Genomic DNA, 11,377 nt, shown 5'->3' with positions numbered 1-11,377 from the left:
ATGGACATTTTCACATTGTTTCATCTGCTGCAGCATTTTGGGCCTTGAGTTCAGGTTTCATTTTAAAACATTAACCATACCCTATTGCCTTCAAAGGCAATTAAATGCATAAAACATTTGGTCTGGTCAGGAACTGTGCAGCCATCCAAATTTTACTGTCTTCAACACAGATGACCACACAGGACACAAGATCCCAGCACTACTGTTCCTTGCTGACAGCTTGATTAATAGCATGACAAAGGAATCAACCCAAAACCTCTCTCATCGTGTATGTTGAACATGAAGACTTTTTCCCCCCCAATACAATTGCAGAAGAAAAGTATTATTACACCATTTGTTTTCCAAAGGGTAGTTTTAAAAAAGGGTATTTTTGTATTTAAAAGTTTGCACTACAGTGAAAAGTTACTGTTTTGTTTTTCCATCTTTTAATGGACATTTCCAATATTAGAACTTTTGGAGATGAGACTCCATTCATTTGAAAACACTTTAAGAAATTATAACTGACCTTCCGGAAATACTTAACATGCATGGCACATGGGTTTTATATAAAAATGTAATGACACGATTCTTCCCAGACTAAGATAAATACATTCAATACTGCTCTACCAGGAAAAGTTAGTTCTAGTAAAATTCCCTTTTGGTTTTCAGATTTAGTTTCAAGTATGTTCTAGAGATGAAGCAGGCACCAGACACATTTTATTGTAACAGTTTCTGACAACTGCTTGTGCTGGGGGATAAGCACAGAACGAAGGGAGTTGTAACATTCACCGAAAGAACAGCTATGAAGAGCACAAATGGGAATCAAGCTTGTATGATAAAAGCAATTATGCTTTTAATACAGAAGTGGGATCCACTGATGAACTAGTACTATAGTTCAGGTTGCCATATTTGGTTCTTTAACATTAACTTGAAAGAAAAAACAAAAGCTGTTTTTGCAAGATACATTGTGGCTCTGGTTTTGGCTCTATTAAATAACAAAAATACTACATACAAAAATAGACTAAAATAAAGTGCCCCTTTAGTTTGTATGCTGCATTAAAATACTTAGTACCGTAAACCTTATAATTATTTTAAAATCTTACTTCAAAATTTAATTCTGGAATTTCCCTTTCCAAGCAATGTTTTCCCTAAAGTGCAGATTTTATGTACAAAAATACTATAACACTGCTTTACCATTTAACGCCAGAGTAACTCAAAAGGCACACATCATACATTCAAGAAACGATAGGAAGAAAAAGTAGCGATACTAATATCAGATAGTTAGCAGACATACTGTAGCACCAGAAGATGAGCACTGAAGTTTTATACGAGAAACAGTACAATGGTGCATATGGCTTCTACCACCAGAAATGAACTTTTTGTGGAACAAGCTAGTTTCAGCTAGTTCCCATTCTAGAAATACTTTGGAAGACCAACTGTACCTTGCAAAGCAATATATACATTCTCTCAGTAGCTCAAAACAGCCAGGTATATTTAAATCAGAAATGTTGAGGCCATTAGCTACATTAGTAATTGTTTATCAACCTCATTACTGAAGCAAAGAAATATGCAGTTGGCTTCACCTTGATGACAGCAAATTCATACATCAATATTTACTCTCACATAGTTCCCAGCAAACATACAAATGTCTTGGAAATCCTTGGTTTTTTTCTAGAATAAAAATTTTGGAAAGGAGGAGTTCTAAAATAAGGGCAGCATAGATAATTTAACATCTATACACAGTGAAAAAGACCTGCCTCCTCTATAACCATGTAACAGTATCATACCTTGTGACAGCAGAGACAGGTTTTGTGCTTACACTTACACATTTACACAACCCTTCTAGCAGGCTAGCAGACATTAACACTGAAAACACTCAAATACTTACTTCAACTTTTTAAAAGAGACTTCAGCAAGTAAAGAATCAAGGAGAGCAGAACTATGCTGTCCAAAGGTACAGCAAGATCTCCTGGTTGGGACACTGTGCTACAGCTTGTGACCTGAATTTCAAAAATTACTCCAATGATACCCTCCCCCTGATTTTGGGCAATCTCTATCCCTTGTAGCAGCTCTACTTTCCATTGTCAATCTCGCCTGTTTACAAGGATCAGATATTATCCATAAAATATCTGGATCAGATTGCATTGTCTGCAGTCTCTAGATTCTACCATAATACACACTGATAAAAAGGTCAAGATCTTTTCAATTAAAGCCTTAGGTAGCTGAAATAAAAAGCTGGCTAAGTGAAGAATCTGTCTAAAAAAATATTCTAAACAAGATGTCAGGGAAAATAGTCTCCCCCATCTCCAGTTTAAACACATTCATATTTTCATGAAAGTAGTGCCTGTATTTGTTATGAATGAAACATTTTACTAGATGTAACATTCAGTAACCAACTTTCTGTACAAACTATAGAAACATTTTCTGGTTTATAATAATTTCAGATTTGTGGCAGGTCCATTAAATGATCTAAAATATTAATTTATGATTTAGCACAAAGCTTTTGACTCAAAATACCTACTTCCCTTAAAACAAAGGCATTTTACTATTTGAAACTGACAGTTACTCTTTTTACCTCTTAAAATGAAACACGAGGAGAGTCAAAAATACTTCAGTATTTGTTACCTTCAGCCTGTCAGTGAAGTAGTATGTATCAGAGCAGAAAACAGCTTTACATTCAAAATGGCCAAACTGACTTTTTTCATATATGTAGCCTGCTGCATTTTCTGAGTGGGGAATTCTTCCTCATTTAAGCTCATAATCAAGTATATACTTCTAAATTATCTGTTGCACTGCCAAAGAAAGCATTTGAATGTCTGAGTGTCTACAGTACACTTTTATTGTTTTAATTTGAATTTCCTAGAAGATTTGTTTAAAAATAAATCTGAAAGACATCTATTCTTATGGAGAAACTTTATGAAATAAATAAATTGGGTTTATTTAATAGAGTTCATCTGGGATATTGACACGAGACTCAAATGTTGCCCTTTGAGTATATTCCAGCCCCAATCTGATGTAAGACTTAAGCACAGACAGTCCTATGAATCAGTGGAAAATACATAAAGGCTTTATAGGTTTAAGCCAAGAGTATTCAGCACTCAAATAAGGTTTGCCTTTCACTACTGCCAAGTATAGCGGCATGTTTTTAGCTATCTAACTTGACAATCAAGTGTGTCTTCATTATTGATATTTGGATGAGATTAGATTCCTATGGAAGCATACCATAATAGAAGAAATGGCTTGCATAAATATCACATCAGAACATAGCGTAAATGGGACTGAGTGTCCGAGGATAAAGTTGCACATATTCATTAAATATAATTTGTTACTTTCTTGTACCAGTTGGCCCAAATGTCTGCCAATTATTTTTTTTTTTAAATCAAAGGGTAAGATACTATGCATACAAAAATACATACTTAAGAATGACTGTTTTGTTTCTTATTTTTATCTTAACAAATAAAAATATTTTAAAATAAAATTTGAGGAAATAATACTTTTCTATTTCTGTCTGGAGTTATTTTGAAATAGTCGACATACATTTTTACATCGGTGTGCAAGCATTTTTTCTTAAAAAAAAAAAAAAAAGAGGACCCTTCCACCAGAAGGAGAATGGTATCCTGTAATAAGATGAACTCCTCAACTGTCTCTGAGCAACCGGAGTCAGAAGGCTGCTATTTAATAACATCAGGTAAATCCTAACGTTACATGAATTTCAGTAGAATATCAATAGGAGAAAACTCTGGACAACTACCAGCAAAACAGGTTGGTAATGGCTGTACTAACATACACTACCGTAATAACATACTTTAAACACTCTCCTTTTAGGTCCCCTAAATACTCTGACAAAGTTGCACCAGTAAATTTCAATGAAGCTTTAACATGTGTCGGCTGTTTATAAAAAAACATTATTGTATGAAGCTATCTTAAATTTCCCTCAGATCCTAAGAATCTAATTGTAAACTGATAAATTCTTGAATACACTTCTTATACTGCATTTCAGTATGGTTATTAGTAGAGTATTGACCTGGCTGTCCATAGAGTCCTTCCGATTCACGCATTTCTTCATTCATCCTTGCTAAACGCAACCTATGATTTAGGAAACAAGAAGAACAATGTCAACTTTAAAACACTAAAAAAAGACTACAATTCAAGACCTACAATGCACTCCTGAACCTTACACCAGGGAGGTCATCTATGGATAGTGCACACTCTTTGATTTTTCTTTTGCTCTCCCTGTTGTTTTGTAAAGGAATTTTGACATTTCTTATATTTTTAACTTGAAGCAGAATAGGAAAACCTAGTTACCTAATTAAAAACAGAACATACAACTTACAATGTTACAATATCTGCATTCGCAGCTTCTACTGCTATACTCAATGGATCTTTCCCGTCTTCATCAGTGGCATGCTGGTTTGCTCCTCGTTTTAGGAATAAACACACTTGTCTGTTTAGAAAAAGCATTTAAGAAGAATTTTCACAACAAGAAAGGAAAAAAGCAAATAAACTCAAGCTGGATGCAACATATTTGGCTTAAAATGCCAAAGTCTCTTGAACATATCAAAACAGTGCTGTTCATCTAGAACAACTAACATGTTAACATAGTAGTAAGCACAACCTTTAAGAAAGGCCTGCATCACCTGAAATATATTAAAATGCTGGAATATTTGGGGAAATGAAGAAGCTTCACATTAATAACTATACTAAAGGATGCCCATTTACAAATTCTGCAGCAGTCTTACCCAGTGTGTCCTAGAACTGTGGCATGGTGCAGGGGTCCTCTTCCTTTTATGTCCCTGATGTTCACATTGGCCCCATTCTGCAGCAAGAATTCACAAGTAACCAACGAACCCTACGGAATAAAAGCAAAGAAACAATTCAGCACTGGATCTCTAGAATAAGAGCCAAACCTGTTCTGCCTTCTCACTACTAAGTCATGTGACAAAGAAAACAAAAGGGATTTGCTTCTGTATCAAATTTAAACATTACTAGGTTATATAATTCCAAACAAAGCACTAACAGGAAAAAAATAGTTCAGAAACAACTTTGAGACGACATTGTAAAGACAACTTCAGCATTACATTATCATTCATTAGCAAAGCAAGCAGTTCAAAAGGAACAGTGACACAGAAATATCCCTATTATTCCCCTTCCCCTCCTCCCACATCATTCGGTGCTGTATATTACATACCCCTCGCACTGCCTGAATGAGTGGTGTTGCTTTGTTTTCTTCTACATTGACCCAGTTTACTTCAGCTCCATGGGCTAATGCTTCTGCCATATCAGGAAGATTCTTCTCAAAGGCAGCTCGATACAGCTGCAATCCTGGACTAGGCTGTTTGGAGTCACAGGACACAGAAGACTCTTGCTTGTCTCCCTCTGAAAAGAAAAAAATAAATGCTTATCTAACCCCTGTTTTTATAAGGTACCTCCTGGAATTCTGACCAAAAATGTCATTTCTCTGGCATAAGGTAGCTCAGGTTTTGCAGAATGCCATGCATTGTTGCCCTATTCTGCCAGGACAAGTCACAGATGCCTTTAGCTCGTCCCAGCCTTCAGGCATGGCCACTTCACAAAATTACTACTGCCTAGAAAACATTCTCTCCATGTTACTGGCACCTGTGAATATCTTTCAAGCTACATATTCCATGTCATTTCTAAGAAATTATTTTCAGTTAGAACTGTGTTTTATCCTATACTGCAAGATATGAATAAAACCAATTTCCTACAGAGATGTAGGCATACAAATACATATTTATCTGCAACAGCTTGATACACCTGACTATGAGGCTAATACTGTTCTGACATAATTTTGCTTAAAAGATACCATTGTCATTTACCAATTACTTGCTGTAGCTATAATCTCTTGGACCAAAGCATATTCTTTCTTTTCATCTCAATAAGAGTTATACAGAATGAAGTCTGGGAGATAAAGACTTGCTATATAGAAGCTTTCATGAGTTACAGCATCGTAAGTATTTCTACAATGCAGTCAAAGAAAGGATACAAGCCACATGCTGCTTGCCTACAAACCACAGCTGTGAACTACTGGATTTAAAACATACCTCAGAAGAGTGCTTTAATGTAGAAGAATAAGTTTGCTTTATAAATAAATGTTTTGGATATTTTGACAAGCCATACTGAATACATCTGTCAGACCAAGATGCTAATACTAGATTGCAAATAATTTCATCAATCAATTTATAAAACTTTGACTAAAGAGGGGGTAATGTTTAAAGACATGGTCAATTCCACATAAGTAGAAAACAGAAAAATTAATGAAGAATGCTCAAATAACACATAAAAGCCTATTATCTGTGACTTAACAGGAATTCCATCTCCAAGGATTTAGCTCTTTATAAAAGGATTATGCATTTCTGTGGAGACTTGTCTGTATCAAAACGCAGAATTGCTCTATCTGCAAAAAAACCAAAGTTCTGGCTCAGTATCATCTGACTGGAAAAAATATAGTTCTCTGAACTCATTTAGAAGGCTTCAATACCATTCTTTCTACCAAGTCTGGAAGACAGAAAGGTTACTCAAGCAATAACCACCATTGTTAAAAAGGTTTCAGCCCACCAGGATAGAAGAGACATGATCGTATCACCAAGCACTCATCTCTTTTACAAGAACATGCTACCAAAAAAGTGATTAAATTTTCATCTTAAAGTGCAAAGCCTAACACACCTGGTTCATACAAACTGTTAGCTGATATAGTAGAGGCAAGGTGTTCTCTGCTGTCATCAGCACTCTGCTGGATCCCACTGTCACTGCTTCGTACTGTTTTGGGGAGAAACAGTAATTACTATGCAGACCATAAGTTACCTACTCTTCACAGATACCATGATAATAAAGCAAGCTCTTATACTTGGTCCTGAATACATGATTTTTTTTTTAAATGACTAGTAATTATTCTATAATGTATCCATAGAAAAATATGAAGTCACATATTGCAACCATAACATGTATAATAATAAATGTCAAAGATTATTAGAAAGGAAAAGATCAGGATAAGTAAAAAAGCTTAAATTATTTCATGAAAACACTAAGCAATGCAGCAGCCTGGAAACAATGGATTAAAAGCAGGGAGATGGCCACAACACACAATGGATCACTAGTGCAAATACTCAACAAGCCATAGCTGTAGTACTTACTACTACGTAGTTTTGAAGAGGTATCAAAGTAGGAGAAGAGTGAATCTAGTTCATCAGGACAGAACAGAGACTCCCGCCTCGCCTCGTCGCTACTTACAGCAACCGCTGGGACATGCAAGTTAGCAAAGCACAAAGCAGGCAGTAAGGAAGGGATAGGGCAGGAAAGAACGTTATTGGAAAAATTAAGGATGAAAATACGGAGGAAAGAAGGTGGTTAATATGTTTCTGAATGATAAGCATCCCCACTCCAAATTCTTCCCCACCTAAAAATGCACATTTCTGACCAAGTCTTTTCTTCTCTATGCTTCTAAACTAGGCTATGACCCATTAAAAGACAGATTCTAATTTCTCTGCATGAGGCAGGAAATCAATTAATACAAAAATATGTTACTTTAAAAAGAACATGTGTAATGTAGCTAAGCAGAGAAGTGTGTAAATACCTTTTTGGGATGCCGCACCTTGATCCCCTGCCAAAAGGGATTTTTCAGGGCCACTGTGCCTTTTCTCTTCCTGACTTTGAGGCAAAACTTTTGTTCCAGATTCAAGCAGAGACACTGATGCAGGCTGGTTCTCTACAAACTTTCTTTCCACATATTTTGCTCTGATGTATGCTTCCTTCTCCTGCCTGTCATATACAAAATCCCTGGAGTTAGTAAGCTAATATTTAATATTTTCATGTATTAAAAGAACATCCATTTCATACTAAAGCCAGTAACCAAAATTGTAGTTTCGCATTGCACGTAAGACACGCTTATGACACATTTTCAGAAAGTTTAAGAGCACACTGTCTAATCTTTCTGGATTCTTAATTAAATTTTGCATAAGGCTCAAAAGAAAGTAATTTTGTTAAGTTCATATATGCGTATTTTCTTTCATGCAGAGACTACAGAAAGTAGTATGTGGAAGAAACAAGCATTAGCTATTGCGTGTTACTTAGAATAGACTATTTCATTTGGAAGGGACCTACAATGATCCCCTAGTCCAACTACCACTTCTTGGTATTAAACCCTTATACATGTTTTACATTGTTAACTAATTAATATAGCATATATTTAGTTTCTTAAGTAAATATAAATTGCAACATTTGTTAAAAGAACATCAAGATTGCACAAGAGAACTATAACAATAATAAGCCTCAGGTAGGCACAGCCGCCACTTCAGTTGTGACAAACTGATGAAGGGGCTATAAAAGTATTACTGTTGAAACTGCTAAAAAGCAGTTACCACTAGAAGCAATATCTAACAAATCTCATAATTTATATTATCAGTCTCCAAATTGCCAACACTTGATAAAGCGCTGTTTTTATACCATAAAACTGCCTGACAGCAAGCAGCACAGAACTGGAAAGCTGGTAAAAAAGTTTCAAAAGACATCTTATACAGCAGAACAAAATATTAGGAAACTACCTTCAAACTCAGATTACCATAAGAGAAATGGCAGACAGCATTACAATCATTAGAAGGCTGCTGTAAAGCAGCAGAGCTCATGTACAATGTAGGTCGAAAGAAAAGAGCATTCTGAGGATGAGGGAACAAAAGTCAAACTCAAGAACAGAGGCACTGTAAACAAAAGGCACAGCCACAGGCTCCTGCCCAAGTACAGCTGGCTGAGATGGTACAAAGTAGACAGGAAACTAAATCAACATGCCCACGCTGATGAGACAGAGCAGGATGCTATAGAGTTGTCATCAAGAGGAGGGAGTGAGATCAGAAAAAGAACAAGTGAACAAGAGAAGCCAAAAGGGACCAACAGAAGGAATACCCAATAAAGACAGAGAGTGAGAAAAGGGGGAGAGCAAAATATACTGGCGATAAGGGGAAAAGAAGAGTAAATGAAAGGGAGCATTACACAGCTAAGTGGCAGCATCTTTTAAAGCTGGAGGCTGAAGGAAGCAACAAGAAAAGGAAGTAAGAGGCACTGCTAGTAAATTACTACCTTTGGCTTCCAGGTTGTGGCTTCTTTACTCCCACTTTTTCCAACTTCTCTTCGTATATTCTATTTATAATATCATTTCCCAATTCACACATAAGCTATGAAGCAAAATAAATAAATTCAAATACAGTTGCAAAAAGCTTTATCTACCTATTTAGTTGTTTTTAACCTCACTCAGCCTATTTATACAACTTGGTATTTTCACTAGTAAAAGTACACTGACAGAAATAAGCATGGGTTTATATCATGATAATGAACAATCAGTGAATAGAGAGACCAAATTAAGAGTAAGATAGCAAAAAAAATGTCACTCTTAAAGTGACATTCCCTTCTGAAAAATGACTGCAAAAATGACCATCTGTCATTCAAGAATGTTTTTTGTACAATCAGAATGACATCTGCAGGCCTCATTAACAAAGGTACTCTTTTCCACTAGCTTTGCCGGTAGCTATTCTTATCCCATCGGCAAGAGACAATTCAATCAATTCTACTCCATCCTGTCCAACAGGCATTTTTGCTAAGCTATAATCTGTTACATCTGTAGGAAAAGATCAAAGACAAAGTAGTATCTGCAGGCTTTTTTTAAGGAGAATTTGGCCTATGAAGTCCAACTTACTGATGGCAATGAACAGACTTCTTGCTTCTAATACGACGTAGAATATTCAGCTCTAGTATTTACATGAACAGGACAAGGGGTGTAGTTTGGGGTTTTTTTTGTTTGTTTCCTCTGCATGAACACATTAGTTTTAAAATTATTTAAGGTCAAACCACAAAAGAAACACCCCTACTCACATTGTCTTTTGATTGTTCAGAATAGTGAAGCAATACCTAAGTACCAGAACATCCAGCTAGAAACAAAAGCTTTGCAGCAGTTATCCAGTTGCACACATGCATCCATGTCTGAGTTCCTATTTCTGTATTTCAATGCTACATGATTTTCATAAGCATGTTTCAAGCTAGAATTTTGACACACAAATAGCACACAAGAGCAGTTGCATGAATGTTCTCTTGTAAGCCAGTAGGAGTATGAAATCAAGATCTCACTGTAGAAGTTGGCATCTGAATCTTCAAGTATGATCATGCTTTAGGCTGATATAGCACTTCCAAAATTTTTCAGCCCACTATATTATTGGTCTACAATCAGTTTCCATTTTTACACGTTGAAAGTATCAGATGAAACTTACTACTCAAAGTGCATTTGTGAACCCAAAAGTGTCCTAAATTGTTCTGACTCACAAGTTTGTAGCAAGAATGACTACTGCTACTGCATGTATTATAAGGAAGTGTGAATTAGAAAAAACACACAACTATACACACTTTTGAGTAGAAAATTTAAGACATGCACTGGGTACAAATGCAAGTGTTTCCTGGATTGAACTTTCTGATGTGGTGGCTTTAGAACAACAACAATCTAAGTATCAAATAGAAATGTGTTTCAAAAATCATACCTTTAAAAGTTCAGGTTCCCATGAATCCAGCGTTAAAGATCTTACTTTTGAGAAGTGGACTCCCAAGCTTCTAAACAGCATGAAAAAAATGATAACCTGTAACTGCGTGCTATGTCTTACCTCAGACAGCTTTACCATTAATTTATGCAAATAAAGCAGTTACCTTAATTCTGTTTACAAACAGGGGTCTCTAATCTTGCTTTAATATACATTTGAAGAGGCAAACACCACCCTTCCTAATTAAGTCAATGCACAAATTAAATACAATTTGAAGAGTTCCCCAACCTGTGTATCCCAGAGCACTCAATGCACAGCGTGATTCCTAGGTTGATACTGGCCCAGCGAGGATCTGCCAAACCACAATCACAGCAGGCAGCATTACCAGGAATACACTGAACTCGCTGTAGAGCACTTTCTCCCTTTAACAACTTCTCTTTTGTCTCACTGCCAGATTCTACGCTGCCAGTAGAAGGGGATGATTTCTTTTCCTGTTTCTAAGAAAAGAAAAAAAACAATATACACACTAAATTAAAGAAATAGAAGTCCTACAGATACTGACTGTGCACTAGAAGCCTAGAAAAGTAACTTCTGCATTTAAGACCAAGGAAAGCCACAGATCCGAAAAAATGCTTAGCTTTTTAGAAGAAATATAGAACTGAATACAGGAGTATCCAACAATCCTATGAATTTTAATCACGCTACAGAAAAAACTCATCAGAATATATAGGCCAAAGTAACATTAGTAAGATAGAATGAAAGATAGATTAGCCTTCAAAATTTAATTGCATTTCCACTGGAAGACAAACAATGGATTCTTTTTCCCTCCCCTCTCATGAAAAGAGGTTTTCTCTATTTTTAATTTTCAG

At 35.9% G+C, this 11,377-nt stretch overlaps 1 protein-coding gene across 1 annotated transcript in view; it reads right to left on the bottom strand.

Moving 5' to 3' along the window:
- ACAP2 (ArfGAP with coiled-coil, ankyrin repeat and PH domains 2) overlaps window positions 1-11,377 on the bottom strand; it is a 68,210-nt gene that overhangs the window by 4,188 nt on the left and 52,645 nt on the right. The window contains exons 14-22 of the mRNA XM_059822613.1: window positions 10,797-11,005; window positions 10,512-10,581; window positions 9,067-9,161; window positions 7,571-7,755; window positions 6,664-6,756; window positions 5,168-5,355; window positions 4,719-4,828; window positions 4,313-4,423; window positions 4,004-4,065 (exon numbers count right to left, since the gene is read on the bottom strand). Coding sequence (XP_059678596.1) covers window positions 4,004-4,065; window positions 4,313-4,423; window positions 4,719-4,828; window positions 5,168-5,355; window positions 6,664-6,756; window positions 7,571-7,755; window positions 9,067-9,161; window positions 10,512-10,581; window positions 10,797-11,005 — 1,123 coding nt within the window. The remainder of the gene's footprint in view (window positions 1-4,003; window positions 4,066-4,312; window positions 4,424-4,718; window positions 4,829-5,167; window positions 5,356-6,663; window positions 6,757-7,570; window positions 7,756-9,066; window positions 9,162-10,511; window positions 10,582-10,796; window positions 11,006-11,377) is intronic.

This window comes from Gavia stellata, chromosome 11, assembly GCF_030936135.1.
Source record: "Gavia stellata isolate bGavSte3 chromosome 11, bGavSte3.hap2, whole genome shotgun sequence".
Classification (NCBI taxonomy): Eukaryota; Metazoa; Chordata; class Aves; order Gaviiformes; family Gaviidae; genus Gavia; species Gavia stellata.
Note: the sequence above shows the minus strand (reverse complement) of the source record. Positions and strands in the feature narration are given on the sequence as shown.